At 39.4% G+C, this 17,290-nt stretch overlaps 2 protein-coding genes across 8 annotated transcripts; one reads left to right on the top strand and one right to left on the bottom strand.

Annotated features, from left to right (window-relative positions):
• The first annotated feature begins 294 nt into the window (after window positions 1-294).
• cblc (Cbl proto-oncogene C, E3 ubiquitin protein ligase) lies at window positions 295-13,311 on the top strand. Of its 7 annotated transcripts, XM_034873235.1 has the most exons (14): window positions 295-488; window positions 692-910; window positions 1,100-1,480; window positions 5,108-5,254; window positions 5,336-5,492; window positions 6,285-6,406; window positions 6,855-6,992; window positions 7,072-7,159; window positions 7,337-7,468; window positions 9,007-9,192; window positions 10,262-10,402; window positions 10,731-10,789; window positions 11,447-11,505; window positions 12,663-13,311. In XM_034873235.1, exons 3-14 carry the CDS (start codon window positions 1,104-1,106, stop codon window positions 12,794-12,796), a joined length of 1,740 nt encoding a protein of 579 aa, XP_034729126.1. In that variant the 5' UTR covers window positions 295-488; window positions 692-910; window positions 1,100-1,103; the 3' UTR covers window positions 12,797-13,311. The 7 variants fall into 7 exon arrangements, with proteins under 7 accessions (XP_034729126.1, XP_034729127.1, XP_034729131.1 ...); XM_034873236.1 differs by lacking the exon at window positions 692-910; XM_034873240.1 differs by having other exon boundaries at window positions 692-1,480; window positions 9,010-9,192.
• A 227-nt stretch (window positions 13,312-13,538) lies between these two features.
• On the bottom strand, window positions 13,539-16,601 carry LOC117945642 (trypsin-like). The gene is made up of 6 exons (XM_034873258.1): window positions 16,486-16,601; window positions 16,163-16,319; window positions 15,806-15,904; window positions 15,530-15,693; window positions 13,821-13,957; window positions 13,539-13,728 (listed from the first exon to the last, which is right to left on the bottom strand). Exons 1-6 carry the CDS (start codon window positions 16,523-16,525, stop codon window positions 13,576-13,578), a joined length of 750 nt encoding a protein of 249 aa, XP_034729149.1. The 5' UTR covers window positions 16,526-16,601; the 3' UTR covers window positions 13,539-13,575.
• Window positions 16,602-17,290: the final 689 nt, after the last annotated feature.

Here is a 17,290-nt window from a genome sequence, read left to right as displayed (position 1 = left end):
CACGCAGGCATCCTGTCTGTAAATAGTGACACAAGACTTTCTTTCTTAGTAAAAATATGTATATTTGAGGTCACACTCTCTCTCTATTTTGCTCTCTCAAGGCTGCTTTTTGTTTTCTCTTTCCTGATGTAACTCTCTCTCTCTCTCTCTCTCTCTCTCTCTCTCTCTCTCTCTCTCTCTCTCTCTCTCTCTCTCTCTCTCTCTCTCTCTCTCTCTCTCTCTCTCTCTCTCTCTCTCTGCTTGCCTGCCAGAGCAATAGAGCAAAGAAAACAAACCTGTTTGGCTGGCTGAAACCAGGAAACCAATCAAAGGGTGCAACAAGAAAAGACAGAGAGAGAGAGCGAGAAAGAGAAAACAAAAAAGCACCAGCAACGTTTCAGCCAATGACTTGTTTCCGCTGTGCTGTGCTGTGCTGTGAGCAGATGTCTCTGCTCTGTTGACCCTGACAATGTGGGACTGCTGTACTGATGAGATGTGCAAACTTATTGGTAAGTGTGTTAAATAAGGCGTAAGAAAGACGACACATGTTGGGGTGGAAAGAGTTCTGATGATGAACAGTTTCTGTTTTCAGTGTCAACCCTTTGTTTTCTGTTCACTATTTTGGACACTTGTGACGCATTGTTGGTGTCGTAAAAATCTTCAAAAGAAAGCCTCTGTATAAAAGATCTTGTATTTTTGTATTTTTCTGAAGATCTGACTGAGGAGTGAGAGGCTACAGAAGGAACCCAGTGGCTTTTTTAGGAGGAAATGTTCAGCTTCATGTGCATTTTAGAAGATGCTGTAATTGAACCTGCTATGATTCGTTGGATTATGTAATGTGTTGGATTCTCTAATGGAAGAAGGATAGATGTTGTTTGTGGTGGCTAAGATGTGAGCTTTCCAATGAAGCTGGGAACTCACAAAAATCCTTGTAAGGAAAATGAATGCCAACCTAAACACATTTAACAATTTGAGCCAGCATGAGTAGCTGCTCCTACATTCGCATATTCAAAATAGAGTTTTCACATCTCTTAAAAACAGTAGGACATTATTGTCACACCCACACATGACAGAGTGACATTTAAGGTCAATTTTGATTTGTGACATAACTTCACACAAGCGGAATGATGGCGGCAGCCGGTCCAGGGGCCTCCCTGAGCCCAAAATTGAGCTCCCAGCCCCCTTCCAGTGGAGACCGGCGGCTATTGGACAAGGCCCTCAGAAGACTGGGTAAGCTCCGGGAGATGTGCACTAACCCGCGGCTTGGCCTTAGGAACAGTCCACCATACCTGCCAGACCTGGTGTCTGAGACGGCAACACTGCTTGAAGAGGTCTGGAAGCCCTACCGAGGCCCGAAGGTGGCAGGTGAACAGGTGCCGCGAGGAGACGAGGCCAAATACCTGAGGATCCACATCAGAAACCTGCTGGATAAGACAGAAAGGGCTTTGCTGCTGTTCAAAGAGGGACGGGAGAAGATTTTTGAGGAGACATCCAGCCACAGGTAAGAGGGCCCCTGGCCGACATCTCCATCTATATAACAGAAATAAGTGTATAGATGGAGACGTAGTCTTTCTTTCTAATGTGCAACATAATTTATTTTATTTGTTATATAAATCCTTTAATCAACAGCTTGTTTCATTCATTTATGATTACATCATTTGTCCCCTGTCATTTTATGACAGTACTGTCACATGTTCAAACGTGATTAAAAATTTTTAAACGTTAATCTGCATTATTTATGTAAGACATTTATCTAACTGAAAATGCCAAACGATGCTGCTTCAAGCTTCTTAAATATGAGAATGTGCCGTTTTTCTGTGATTTGGATCATTGTAAATTGATTTTCTTTGGGTCTTTTGACTGTTGGTTGGAAAAAAAGACATCTAAAGACATCATCTTGGGTATTTTCAAAAACTTTTTGAACAAAAAAAAAGAAAACTCAGATTAATCAATAATTAAATTGATTGATAAATATAACGCCAGTGTTCAATACAACTTCACATATTTTAAGTGAAGTTAACACAAGCACAAATGAAAAAGACAAACAAACATATTTTCTCACTTTCACTTAACACTATTTAGCTATTTTAGTTTTTTTGCTCAAGTTTTGAGACATCCGTCTCTGATTTCTGTCGCCGTACTACAACTATAACTATAAACACAATGCTCACAGCATTAAAACAATACTATAACAAGTTCAACAGAAACGTTGTCCCCATAATTCTGGATAATTATTCTGTGGATTATCCAGAATAATGGGTGAAACCTTTTCTTTTGAATTTTTTTAACATTCTGTGAGCAACACAAATTAAGCTTCATTTAAACAAACAAAATGCCTAAGACCTCCCAACCTAAAGAAATAAAACCCAAACAATCTGTGGCAGGTGCCACTCGAGGTAACTGACCATTGAAGGACAGAATCATGTTTTGCTAGGTCAACTCAACAAGATCATGTTCTCAAAATGAAGAACAATATCTTTTTCCCAATGTATTCCGCTCTGTAACCTGATCTGGAGTAAATACACTGACAGCGGGATCAGAAAGAGGCCACACATCCTTTAAATCTTTATCCGATACCATGGGGACGGGATTTAGGCTCTTCACTCAGCTCATGCCCTTCAAAAAAGTACGATAATCCAATACTTGCCAGTTAGGATAGAGGCTGCCGCCCTTCCTTGAACACTAAATTAAATGAACTGAAATAACTCTGTTACACCATTTATAGAAGCTACAGTTTAATAAAATAACTTCCCCAATTCCCGCAAGTCAAATTTAGACTTCCTTGTGCACCAGTGAAAGAAAAATGACCGTGAGTTTGCTGTTTTGCTAAAGTGGATTGTTTGGAACAGCTTAAAGAGAGTGTCTTTTTAATTTGGAGTTTGGGCCGCGTCTACTTCTTCTGTTGAGACTACTAATGACGAAGGTGGAAAAAGGGCCAAACCTGCGTCTTTGTGATGCTAATGCACGGAAACTTGGCAAAAGCAACTACAGTTTAGGAGCAGCTTTGGAGAGCGACTGTCTGGCCTTGAACAGACATTTTGTTGTCTGTTAATGTCCATACAGTTGTATCCATAGGGTATACACAAGTGTCCTTTGCTTTCACTGTATTTTCTAACCTGCATGTGCCCTAAAAAAGAGTGGATGAGCACTAAACTTCTCTGCTGTATTTACTGCAAATGTATCCAACACAATACAACAAATAAGAGGGACAGGACCTGGAGCGCATGGTTATAAGTAAAGCGTTAACTGTAATAAAGGACAACATCTAAAGTTTTAACAACCAGCATGTCAGAGTAGAAAGTCTTTGTTCTATTTTTTACTTGGATGAAGGCATGCTATCTATCTATCTATTTATCTATCATTGGCAATTTTAGACCCTTTAAAAAAAATGTTTTTTTCAATGCTTTAAGTCAGAATTTGCAAACCTGTCCGTTAGTAACTAGTCCGTTACTATGAATACATGCTATTTGATGCTATTTTTTACATACACAGTCTTTTATGAAAGATTTTATTTTAGCAGAATCTGACAACCAGATAAAGCCATATCTAAAGGTTTATTGCATCATTGTGAACACACAAGATAGCAGATGGCCTCACCGCAGCTAGGTCTGCATGGGCAGTCATGTGGCAAATTTACATAGTGTTATGTGTAATGTAGCTCAGATGTCAGGGCAAATTATAATATTTATATAATATATAATATATAATATCATAGTTGGTGTTTTTTAGAATGTCTTTGTGTTTTTCAGCTTATTATCCCACAGATATAACTGATTGAGCTGTAGGTACGTCGTCTATTTCTAATAACAATGACTGTTAAATAAAGTAAAAGATTGTTCTAAAATAAGTCTCCCTTTTTATTCAGTAACAAGTGAAATGTTCATCACTTGAAGCATAAAACAAAATGAAGCAAGCAGACAGTGAAATGTTTTAGCTGCTGGATTCATGAAATACAGTGGCTTGGATAAGTTTATACACCCATGCTAAAGTTGATTAAAAAGAATAAAAATACAGCTTTTGAAAATTGATTTTAATGCCTTAATTAAAAGAATTAGGAAAATCCAACCTTTTAAGGACACCAATTTTCTTTGTGCATGAATAATGTATTGTAAATAAATAAATGCTCTTCCTTAAAATACAGGGGGCATAAGTATACACACCCCTATGTTAAATTCCCAAAGAGGCAGGCACATTTTAAATTTTAAAGGCCAGTCATTTCATGGATCCAGGATACTACGCATCCTGATAAAGTTCCCTTGGCCTTCGGAATTAAAATAACCCCATATCATCACATACCCTTCACCATACCTAGAGATAACCTATAGAGAGGAACTTCCCATAAGATCATCTCTCAATGCAAATCAAACTAGCTAATAAGCCAACTGAAATAAACCATGCCAAGCCCTATGGTGTAAAGTTTGAACTTCACACAGCAGAGTGGACGCTTCAGTGAAGTATTCGACGTCACAGAAAAGTGTTATTGTTGTCAAAGAATTTCTTCTGCTTACAGTAGATGAAATTATGAATGGAGCGTTTGGGTTGTTTTACTCCATTTTGATTCTGAGATTGTACCGAGCTGCACTGAGGCAGACAGACATGTTTAAAGAGTATTTTATTGCAAAATGTAAACTCAAACTATTTAAATCTAATTCATTGAATTACCCTAGAATAGTCGCGAAAGAGAGTGCTGCACATATGGATGATGACTGACCTTGAGTGACACACTGGCCAATGGAACATTCTGTGGTATTTACAGGCAAGCATACAGCAGAGAGCATCCTGTTTGCTCGCTGGACTACCTGTGTGTGTGTGTGTGTGTGTGATTGTGAGTGTGTGTGTGTGTGTGTGTGTGTGGAAAGTGTCAGCACGCTTGTTTCAACTAAAAAGAAGCAATAGCACACCATACCCAGTTCACATGCAAACTTCACACACCTACACTGTGGCCCTTATAGCGATACATCATGTAATAACTACTTAAAACTATTTCAATATATATATTTATATATATTAGTACTAGCATATTTTTTTTCCTACACAACAGGGCTAGTAAAGACTGACAAGTCCAAGCAAAGTATAGCTATTTCTATTTCTGAATCTGCAACTGAAAGTCTACTGTTCTCATTCTCAGGAGGAACTTGACTAAACTGTCCTTGCTGTTCAGCCACATGCTCTGGGAGCTGAGGGCCATGTTTCCAGGGGGCAGTTTTCAGGGTGACACGTACAGGGTGACTATGACTGAAGCTGCGGCCTTTTGGATGCAATCGTTTGGAAATAAGTGAGTTTGGAGAATTTCTTTTATTGTGGTTGGAACATTGTCTGTCCATGTTTGCTACATGTTAATAATGTGTTCTGACAGGTGTATAGTGCAGTGGAAGAGATTCAAAGAGCAGCTGCAGAGTGTACATGCATTTGAGGAAGGGATGGAGTCCATGGCTCTGAAGTCAACTATAGATCTCACCTGTAATGACCACATCTCTGTGTTTGAGTTTGACATCTTCACCAGACTCTTTCAGGTAAGGTGAACTATTCCAATAAAAAGTAATACACTGATTTCTTAAAGGGAAAGTTTGACAGTTTGGTAAATACGCTCAGTTGCTTTCTTGCAAAAAGTTAGATAAGAAGACGGATACCGCTCTCATATCTGTACACTACATGTGGAAGCTACAGCTGGTAAGCATAGCTTAGCATAAAGTCTGGAAACAAGGGGAAACAAACAGCTAACCTTGCTCTGTCCAAAGGGAATAAATAAAACTCACCTACCAGCACCTCTAAAGCTCACAAATGAAAATATTGTGTATTATTTGTTTAATCAGAGCACTAATGTAAGTTTAAAAGCAAGTTTCCAGGGGGTTATGAGCCAGACTTATTATTTCTTGACTAGACACAGTGATTTCACTTGTTGCCTGGAAACCTCACAGTGATGAAAGGACTCCAGGAAGTCCCTGCTCCCAGCCAAGAAAGTCAGCCAGTCAAGGCACATAATCAGTTTTTGTATGATTCTTTGTGCGAACAAACAAGATGTAATGTGTTAATTTGTGAGTTTAGGAGGCCGATTGATTTACCTTTAGACAGAGCCAGGCTAGCAGCTGTTTCTACCTGTTTCCAGTCTTTATACTAAGCTAAATTAACTGTCTGCTGGTAGTAGCTTTATATTTAGTATATTGACATTAGATGGGCATCTTGTGATTTACAGCTATCCTTGGCAAGACAACGCATAAGTGTATTTCCCAAAATATTGAACTATTCCCTTAATGATGATCAGATCCTGAGTCTCCTCCTCCTTTGATTCTCTCCTCTCGTTTCAGCCTTGGAGGTCACTCATAAGGAACTGGAACCAGCTTGCGGTGACTCATCCAGGCTACATGGCCTTCCTCACCTATGACCAGGTTATAGCTCGTCTGGAAAACTACCTGCATAGACCTGGGAGGTGAGAACAAGCACAGCAACAAGCTCGGACTAACGCAGAGAAGATAAATTCAAAATAGCACTGAGGAAGTTGATGAGAACTTGAGTTCAAATCTGGATCTGTTCTAAGTTGTAAGGAATGAGGAACTTAGAAGTACAGCACTCCAACTTTATGTACCTGGCAAATTGGCCAGAAGAAAGAAACTTAATTTATAGCTTTTTAATCTATTTTAAAGTATTTTTTTTCCTTTTGAGTTTCTGGCATATTTATATTTCACAGTGCATCAAACTCAAGCTTCAGCTTTCCATCTTTAATTCAAGAAATGTTGTCCTTGCTATATTAAGTACAGCTCCATGACAATAAGCATGGCCTATTTATTGCATAAATGCATAAATTAAAGAACTAAATGCAGTCAAAAGCAATTATATTGCTAAGTGTGATTTACTATTGTGATCTCTTTCTCTCCAAGCTATATTTTCCGTCTTAGTTGCACAAGAATGGGCCAGTGGGCTATTGGCCACGTGACGAGAGAAGGGGGCATCGTCCAGACCATCCCGCAGAATACACCTCTCTGCCAGGCACTCATTCAGGGCTTCAAGGAAAACTGGTTAGGACAAATTCATCTCTTTAGTTAATTTTGTTCTGAGTGTCATTTCTCTAAGTGCTGTTTGTTTGTGTGGCTGCAGCTATCTGTACCCAGATGGCCGTAACGTGAACCCCGACCTGACAAGCTTGTGTGAACCGTCGCAGAGGGCTAAAGTCAAAGTTACAGAAGTAAGTTGATGCACCTCCTTCCTCTTCAAGAATGTATCAAACTGTTCTTAATTTATCAAACTAAAAGCATCCTGAGGCCTCACCAAGACAAGAGATAGATCATATCCTGAGGCGTTCTCTTATTGTTTTCTTTTCTCTCTGTCTATCCACCAACACCGCCACTTTAACGGGCAACAGGAACAGTATGAGCTTTACTGTGATATTGGCAGCACCTTCCAGCTGTGTAAGATCTGTGCAGAGAGGGATAAGGATACTCGTATCCAGCCCTGTGGGCATCTCCTGTGCAAACCCTGCCTCACAGGCTGGCAGGTATGAACCCTCATCCACACACTCATTGTGGCCTACTGTTCAGTGTATAAATATGCTTATCTTCAGCCAACCCATGCTTAATACTGACACCCTAAACCAAGGCAGATTGTTACCGTAACTTTTTTGTGTGTTCAGTAGAGGGAAACAGTTGTGGTTGACTAAACTTAGACTTTGTTTTTGAAGGCCGACCTGAAACCCAGCGCTCCCATGGTTTGGTTATAGGTTGTAGCCCAAACATACTGTAAAAATGCTAGTTTTTTTAATTTGGTTTGTGGGTGTTGTCAAAAATATGCTTGTGTTAAACATAGCGTGTGAGTGATAATATTCACATGCTTTTTATGTAAAATACCCTTCACAAATTAATGTCAGGTAATTCATTAATTTTAAACCAATAACCTCATATTTCTCAGTATCTCCACATACAATGTCTTATTGAAATGAGGAATTGCTGAAAAAATCTTTTATCTGTACAATCTTCCTTAAATAAAATAAAAAAACTTTAAACTGTAGTGTTAAAAATACTATGAACTCAAGCTGATTCTGCCATGCCATAGCATGCAGAAAGATCATATAGTGGTCTACCAAATTAAAAATTTGAAATTAATTACATTTGGCCATTTAAGATGGTACACAAATCCCAAAAGTGTCCAGCTCCCCCGACTTCCTAGTTCCTCTTTTAATCCAAGTGTGAAATTCATCAAGGCATCTTGTCTGAATTAAAGTAGCAGCTGGCAAATTCCAGCTGCATGCTTTACTACTATTTATTTCAGTCAACTAGCCAGTAGCCTCCTGGAGGTGTTTAAGTCTTTGCAAAGGTGCAGAGCAGCATGTCTTGACATCTGGGTTGATGACTTCCTGTGTGATCACAGGCTGACATCCTCCTCAAACTGCGTCGGTCAAACTCACTTTGAGAAAAAGTGTGCGTGAGAGTGAAGGGGAAGAGAGGGGGGAGACCAGCAGACAGGAAAAGAAAAGTTCTGCTTCATGGATGTCAGACCACAATGTCATTTGTCAATGTCAGTTGTAAGTAAGTCTAGGTTGTGGTCAACCAAACTTCCTAATCAACAGTTAGTTTACAATACCATACAATGACAGACAGTTGCTAAAAAAGTAACAAAATCACAGTATCAAAGGCACACATTTTCAGCTGAAAACCAAAGTTACCAAGTTAACCAAAGTTTAAAAAGGCCAAATAATAAATGTCCAAGTTGCAGTTATATCAGTCAGATAAACTTAGATAAGGGGAGCAATCTGAAAAAAAACATTGGTCAAATACATAAAGAGACTGCACCTGCAGAGGTCGGTGGTCACGCAATAAAAAAAAAGTCAGAACTGCAATCTACCAAACTGAACCTCGTATTTTCCACCTCATTGATCTTTCGAAAAACTGGTGGCATTATTCTTTGAAAACAAGTCCAAAGTAGTTTGTTACATACACTTCAAAAGAAAGTAGCTCAAGACAATGTGTGACAATGTGTCTCTACATTCATATAGTGTTTCCATTACTCTGCCCATGACCTACTGTGATAACTATCTAGCAGAAGTCAACTGGCCACACATGCCCATACTGTCGCTGTGACATCAGAGGAACAGAGTCCATCCTCGTCGAGCCCTACCTGCCTGGCAGCGGCCGGTGGGAGGACGAGGGTGAGGACGATGTGGAGGAGGAAGACGACCATGAGGACATTGAACTGCTAGTAAAGGAATTGGCTGCCCTGAGGAAGGTATGAGAATACATTTTTTTGTAGTGTATGATCATTTGTTTTGTTTAATTTCAGCCACGCACCACACCAGAACGAGTAAAAAGTCCCAACAAATGGTTGTTGGGACTATTTACTCACTTTTGTATGGATTGCCACGAAATGTGGTACAAACATTCATGTCCCCTATCTCATAACCTTGTTGGTCCTCTTCATCTAGCACCATCACCAAGTCAGCATTTGAACTTGTCCAATACTTTGGTTTATGACCAAATACCTGCAAAAATAATGACATTCCTACCAGTCTCACCTGTTCTTTGTTTTCCGTGTCACTGATCAGATGCTGAAATGCTAATGTTAAACTAAGATTTTAAATTACCTGCTAAACATTACAATGTTAGAATTGACATTTTGAACATATGTACATTAGCATTTAGCCCATTTGTCTCAGGTCTAGAACTCCTTTGGTCTATAACAAAATGCTTGTAGTTCAGTAGATTAAAAGGAATTGTATCTGTTTGCAATTAGCGCAATCAATGGAAGTACATTTCCAGTATAAAGCCCGACATCCAGCGCATGGCTCACGCGGCGGATGTCCCTCACCTTCAGCTCTCTGCGTGTTGCCGTTCATAAAGTACCTTCAATAAGGGATACCACAAACTTCAAACTAGCAAACCAAATGCTGAAAATATTTTAAGTTTTGAAGAGAATGTAATTAAGCCAGGCCTGCTTGATTCTTCCGAGGAGTGACTATAAATATTTACAAAGAATATGTTCACGGCATTTCATATTTTGTGTGACATTTTATTTTGTAGGGTACAAATGTGTCCCCAAAATAAATTCCTTCCCGAGACCATTTTGCAGAGGCACCGTCGTTGCGTCTGGAACTGGAAAGAAATGCAAACAACCAAGAGAGTTTTTTTCTCCTATCCAAGAATGTATCTTTGGTGTAGGCAGACTTTACTCCACAGCGCTGTGGAGATAAGTCTGACAACGCCAGACTTGTTTGCAACATGCAACTCCTTCAGGTTTCTTGTCAAGTAATAGTCTCAAATTCAGAAGCCACATTTTAGTCAACATTTTTTCTCAACAGTTCTCAAGTCTGGATTACCAGGTTCCCAGGTCCAGCCTCAACACTCCACCTCTGCCCCCTAAAAACAGCACAACCGCACGCTGTCCATCTCCCTTCAGCCAATCCCAGACATTGACTTTGGACAAAACTTTCTACCGTTCAGTAAGTTTCCACAGACACTCAAGCTATTTGCATACTGTTGCTGTATTACCCCTTGGCAGTTTGATGATGGAATGTGTTACATTTCTCATTCGTGCACAGTTCTGCAAAGACTTACCAACTGTAGTGTGAATATGTGTAGTAGTCAGGGATGGAAGCAAAACATTACATTTACTCACGTTAATTTAACAGTTTTTTTGAGTACTTTTTTAATATATTATTTTACTTGTAGTACTTAAGTTTTCTTTTTATCTCAAGTAATAAAGTACTTACCTACATCCTTTGTAGTAGCTGATGGCTGCGTAATCGTTGACATGTTTCCTCTCTTCAGCAGGTTCACAGTGACAATAAAGCACATAGACGAAACAAACAACAGACAAACATGGATAGGTGAGACACTGTTTAAAGCAGAGCAATAAAGTTAGAATGCGTGGCTGTTGTCTACATGTATTACAAACCCTCAGGAGACTAAATTTAAGCATGCTGCTAAAGCTCTACATCTTGATATTGTAGCTTTTATAGTCCCTTGGTAAAATTTGTTTCCATTTTCTGTAAGGGGACTAAGAGAAGATGTTTCCACCAAGTTACTGTAACCTCTAACACGTGTTCAACATAATGCCGGGAACACACTAGATGACTTGACCCAGATCAACTATGCAAGACTCAGCAGGCAGATTGCACTGATGGTCCAGTTTGTTTTGTGGTTAATTTTGCGTTGCACATTTATTTCTTTGTCTGTAAAAGAATAACGCAAAAAAACTAAACAGACATTCAGTTAATTATTTTTTACAGCTAGACACAAATATATGATTATTACAATTATTGAAAAAACTTTTCTTGTTTAGTTTGTTCATTTAAATTCTTAATTTGATTAGAATCCCTTCCATATGTGACAGATGTGTATGTGCAATTAAATGGTATTTTGCACCTGAGCCTGCATGTAATGTTTGCAGTGTTAATATTTATCAGTAAGAAATACCAGGCCGATTTATAGTGTAAAGATGATTCAGTCATTCACCTATATTTCCATTTATGTTCTGTTTTAAGAAGTGCTGAATTCCTCACAGAAGCGACGTTTTCGTCTTCCTCTCACAAAGGTGGCGACTGTAAGTTATGGCATTTTAAAATCTTGTATCTTAAACCGTGCACACCTACAGAGAGGAAATGAAAATGAAATGAAAATGTAAAAGGTTAAAAGCTGGTGGTTCTCAAACTGTTGCTGTGCCCCCCTTATAAAACAATAAAAAAAATGTCAAGCCTCTCCAGACGCAGATAGCATACTGGGAACACTAGTAACAAAGGTAGCCTGAATCTTGTTAGCATCTTGTTATTTTTATTGTCTCCAAATAAAGCATATTCATTGATCCTTTCACAGCAGACATTTTGCTATGTCATTACAGAAAGTGAAACTAATAACATGAACGATGGTTCAGTTTTAGGGTTGCCACCTGTCTCGGTTTTACTAGTATTGTCCTTCTTTTTAATGACCTGTCCCAGGAAATTTATCCACTCTCCATAGACACTAAATGTCTGGTTTTCACAAGGCTATGTGAATATGTATGTTAAATTTACTATTTTATCTCCACTTGAAATAACCTATGCGCTGTGCACAGAGCGGTCAGTGTCTCTTGTGTGTAGAATGCGCTAACACTGGCTCTGTAGGGGATGAGACGAAGCAAGCACAAGTATCTAAGCAATCAGGTAAGCTAAGATAAATTAAGTAAGGTAAAATTCCGCTTATTGGAATACTTGAGATGTTTAAAATATCCAGTACAATTTTGTCTTCTGGGTCTAATGTTTAATGGATATTTTCACTTGTGAGCAAAGCGGTAATCCATATGTCCAGGTTTTTTTTATCAGATATAGGTGGCAACCCTATTCAGTTCTAGCAAGTTCCACTAATGCAGCAAATAATAATGCTATTAGCGACACTTTTGTTTGAAAGGTCAAAATGTTTACTGTTAAAAAAAGTCTGATTAACTTTAGTTTCACTTCCAGTGTTACTTTCGGATCACACCCACCCTGCAATGGCTCACTCTACAGTTTGAAAACCACTTATCTGACCATTCTGGCTTAAGATTGCTTAACTCTAGTAAAAATTACTACTTAAAACTTCATTCACAACCCATAATGTAACACTAGTGTCATCCTAGAATTCACCCATTCATCTAAAATGTTAATATGTCTCATTTGAAATTGAAACATGAGTATTTCACGTCAGAGCCAGACATTTTAGTAAGACTCTTTTTGTGTTTGTGTGTAGGTGGAGCAGCATGGCTTGAACCTTCCAGCCCAGTCAAACAGAGACGAAGACATAAAGAGAGGGAGGAATGGAGAGTGGGGCCCAGAGAAGAAAAATGTGACCTGGGAGAGATGGCGAGAAGAGTGTCGTCCTGACAGAAAAGCAACCTCTGCAAAAAACAATATTCTTTTACTAAAGCAACAACTAAAATATTCATGAAAGCAGTCCTTGATGACTGTAAAAGTAGTTTCTGGTGTCATGTTTATCTGTAAATGACCGTGTGTAAGCTGAACTGCTGAAGTTGGGATGAGTGGGTGGGACTGACAGTGAAATTGCTGACTGAGGCCTCCTACTGTTCAATAATCACACTGCCATCAAGTCCACAGTAGGTTCAGTACTGATCTTTATAATTAAAGTAAATTTTCTGAGCCTCCATTAATCATTAATAGAAATGAAAGAAAGGCTTGATCATGTAATTATATGATCAAATGAAGCGGGGCAATTACATATCTAGAGTAAATAAATGGAAAAATAGAAATATGCTACCTCATCATTTAACCCATACCACAGGTTTTCTTCTTATAAAAAGTTATGTGAGTAAATAAAAGCCTCTGTATAACTCAATCAAACATTCTTAAAATAAAACAAGTAAACCTGTAACTGACACATACTTGAGCTTCTAAATAGTTTAATTTGGTGGTTTTGAATGAATGAAGTGAATGATTGAAATGAATGAGGAATATCAACCAAGTGGTTTTATTTAGTGTGGATATATAGAGGGAGAAAACTTTAAAGCAAGAGATAGAAACTAACTAACTAACTAACTAACTAACAAGAGATAGAAAAAAGAAAAGTCAGCGCTTTAAAAGTAAATAAGATTGAGGGGAACCATTGGGAAAAGTGAAGAAATTTATTATTATTATTATTTATTTCTTCAGGGGTTGGCTGCCATGGTGTCTTCAATCCATGAGAGGAACTCACACAATTTGACATAGACTCCGGGGTAGTTAGGCAGGGCACATCCCTGACCCCATGACACCAGGCCCTGGACCTCCCCCGCACACACCAGAGGGCTGCCGGAGTCACCCTGACAAACAGAGTGGAAGCACGCAATGGATTTTTTTGCACAAAGAACTGTACAACCAGTTGGTCTATAATATAATTTACTGTAAAACTCACATTGCATGCATCTCTGCCTCCATCCATGTATCCAGCACACACCATCCTGGGTGAGATCATGCCAGGATAGGCATTCTCACAGTCCTTCTGGTCCAGTATGGGCACGTCCAAACACTGCAGACGGATGGAAAAGTTCACTGTAACACACAGAACAGAGATAGTTATAGAAAGCGCTGAGACATCTTAAGTAAAAAAAAAAAAAAGTGAATAGGAAAAGGCTGGCGGTATTCTATATTTTAATTTCTGTCAACAAATGAAAAAAGAATTGTATGTTTCTCAATCCTTTCCCACTTCCCCAGCTTATCTTTGGCTCTCAGTCGCAAGCTCATTTGTTCCACTGAATCTAAAATTAGCTGATCAGTTTATTAGTGACTATTTTCAGCTGCAAATATATACACATTTGGTGCCACCCACTCTTACCATTGACGGCACCATTGTCTCCCCATCTCCCCAGGCACGCAACCTTGCCGTGATCTTTGATTCTACCCTCTCCCTTGAGCCCCACATTCATAATGTCATTAAAACATCCTTTTGTCATCTCCACCACGTCGCCAAAATAAGACCCTCTCACAAACACCCCGCTGCTGGAAGTCTCATTCACGCCTTCATCTCTTCCTGACTGGACTACTGTAACTCACTTCTCGTTGGCATCAGCTCTACCAACATCAACCGACTCCAACTGGTCCAGAACCCAGCCTGTTCACATGCTCCAAATCCACGCACCACATCACTCAAAATCCTGGTCCTCATCTACAAAGCCCTATACCATCTGGCCCCTTCATATCTCACTGACCTCTTCCCCCTACCAACCCTCACGGTCCCTCAGATCCACCTCAGCCGGTCTCTTCTGCAGTTTTGGGGACAGCAGCTCCCAGGCTCTGGAACTCCTTCCCCCAAAGAGATCTGCACCTCCGAGTCCCTCACCATCTTCCAGGCCCGCCTCAAGACCCATCTCTTCACCTCTGCCTATTCATAAGCCCCACGCCCCCTCCCTCATCAACTATGCTTGAATCTTGTTTTGTTTTCCTTTGTTTTGTTTTGATTAGTTGTGCATTGTTTTCTTATCTTCCTGCCCTGTAAAGTGCTTTGAGTTTGTGAAAAGTACTATATAAATAAAATATCTTATCATTATTATCATTATTTTTATTATTATTATTATGTATGGGAGCAGGATATGTGGGATTGAGATACAGGGTAAACTAGTAAGTGCCCATGTTTATTGTACTGAAGGAGCATGGCTCAGTTTATGGCTAACAATGGTGATCAATGACACTGAGGAAAAAAGCTAAATTTGGCTTTACAGGCAATACTTTAGTTAGTAGGATCACTTCACTGCTGGTTTTGAGCTTTTCATAGGACTGGTTGTCAATCACAGAATATATGGAACTTCACCAGACTTATCCTTTAAAGGTGCTGTTTGCTATTTTATGTGTAATTTGAAAATTGACACCCCCAATGAAAGCCTAGATAAAAGACACTGTTGCCCCCCCTCGCTGCCCAGCAGACCTTGGGACATGGAAATGAAGGGTTTGAAAGCAACAAAAAGACTCTACCACTTTCCCTGGGATTGTGTTATTTTTTTCAGAATTTTTGCTAGCAGAGAAACATAAAAGAAACTAAAATCATAGTCTACACTACAAATTCTACACAAAATGGCATTAGGCATGTTTTTAAACTGCATAATTTAATGCACATTATAATCAACCCACCCTCGCCATTCATGTCAGTGTTACCCCAGCCAGAGACAGAGCAGGGAAGCCCCGCCGCGGGGCAGGCTGTGGGTAATGGGATGGGTGCGACTGCCTCGGTCACCTCCACTGGGTGGAAGAGCTTGATCAGCATGATGTCAAAATCCAGAGTCTGGTAGTCATAACTGCACACAGATGAAAATGAATAAATGAATCAGATGAGAATAAAATCAGAATGAAATCATGCAAAGGGAAGAAGATTCTCAGATGGGATTTCAATTATTTTTTGTCGCTCACCTAGGGTGCCAGATGATGTTGTCGGTTTTCATGAGCTGCTCTGTACCTTCAAACACTCGCACATTGTGTTCTCCCAGCATGATCTGCATGGCATAGGGACTGAGGTAGGAGGAGATTATGGTTATTTATTTAAATGTATATATATAAATAACAACACTGCAGAAAAAGCTTTGAGTGGTTTGTTTCCTAACAGATGCATTCCACATGTGCCTCTAAATTGAAAACCATTAGTCCTTTCCCCTTAGAGATTTTTAGATTTATTTTTATCTCAATGGGAAAAATGCGTAAAAATCAAGCAAACATAAACAGGCAACGTAAGATAATAATGCGTATGCATAATAATCAATGCATACTTACTTGTACCAACAGTGGGCAACAGAGAGCACCCACTGCTTGTTGATGAGCACCCCACCACAGAAGTGGTAACCATAGTTGAGGGAGGCCATGAACGGACGAGAGTGAGGCTCACACTCCTGCCCACCAATTATCCTGCCATCTCCTCGGGGAACTGCCGCTGTCCCCCCCCCCCCACACACACACACACACACACACACACACACACACACAAAAAGAGATACATTTGTGTTTCAAAGTTATATTTAAACACAACTTTCCATCATATTTTTAAATCACAGACATAACAGTACTCGGTGGGTATGTGTGCATATTTCCTTCTGTACCAGCAGCTCCGATCATCAACAGCAGAGCCAGCAGTGTCATGGTGTCAGGTGAATGATCAGAAGACACCTGGACACACCCTGGCTCATATTTATACCCCACCAGCTCCTGCTATGCTCAGCCCTTCCTCCCCACCCCCCACCTCCTCCGCTCTTCCCTCTTTCTGTTGACTATATCTATGTCCTCAAAGTCTTTTGACTTTCTTATCATGCTCACATTTTCGTGTTTGCCCACTTATGCCCCATCAAAGCACACGCCCTGTGCTTGCATCATCTGTGCACCACATTTAGAAATGTGGACCAAGGTCTTCCCACATCTAACATCTGTTTATGGTTCTCTCTAATGGGTCACTTATTTTTGGCAAGCTACAATATCAATAAGTGAAAAGAAAAGCTTGGTCCAATAAAGAAGAAAATGTACAGAAAGAATTTTAACCAAGACACTCCATTGGCAAACATATGTTTGCACATCCTGCACAAAACAGGCCTGCTTTTTTTAAACAAGTATATTTGGCATTTTGTCAAACTATTTGTTACTTTGTTGTTATATTTTTATTGTAATTATTGTAATAATTCTATCCTAATATTCATGTTCTTGCTTGTTGCAGTAATTTGCTTTAATTATATTTCCTCTTAATATGTTGTATTTACCACCAAGGTTGTAAACACCAAGGCCAATTCCTTGTAGTAGAAACCTACATGGCAAAAACCTGGTTATGATTTTATAATCAAAAATAGACAGTGATTTTAAACTTGACAAACAAATAAATGCAGTTGTGAAATCTAGTTTTTATCATCTTCGTCTTTT

Source organism: Etheostoma cragini, chromosome 6 (genome assembly GCF_013103735.1).
Source record: "Etheostoma cragini isolate CJK2018 chromosome 6, CSU_Ecrag_1.0, whole genome shotgun sequence".
NCBI lineage: Eukaryota > Metazoa > Chordata > Actinopteri > Perciformes > Percidae > Etheostoma > Etheostoma cragini.
This window is presented reverse-complemented; position numbering and strand designations above follow the sequence as displayed.

Excerpts from the sequence above, each read along its gene's own strand:
- cblc (XM_034873236.1), top strand. The coding sequence starts at position 1,104 with ATGATGGCGGCAGCCGGTCCAGGGGCCTCCCTGAGCCCAAAATTGAGC. Across the intron at positions 9,193-10,261 it reads AATTGGCTGCCCTGAGGAAG|TTCTCAAGTCTGGATTACCA; the intron begins GTATGAGAATAC and ends TTTTCTCAACAG. Across the intron at positions 11,506-12,662 it reads CTCTCACAAAGGTGGCGACT|GTGGAGCAGCATGGCTTGAA; the intron begins GTAAGTTATGGC and ends GTTTGTGTGTAG.
- LOC117945642 (XM_034873258.1), bottom strand. The coding sequence starts at position 16,525 with ATGACACTGCTGGCTCTGCTGTTGATGATCGGAGCTGCTG. Across the intron at positions 15,905-16,162 it reads GTTGCCCACTGTTGGTACAA|TCCCTATGCCATGCAGATCA; the intron begins GTAAGTATGCAT and ends CTCCTACCTCAG. Across the intron at positions 13,958-15,529 it reads CACTGACATGAATGGCGAGG|TGAACTTTTCCATCCGTCTG; the intron begins GTGGGTTGATTA and ends TGTGTGTTACAG.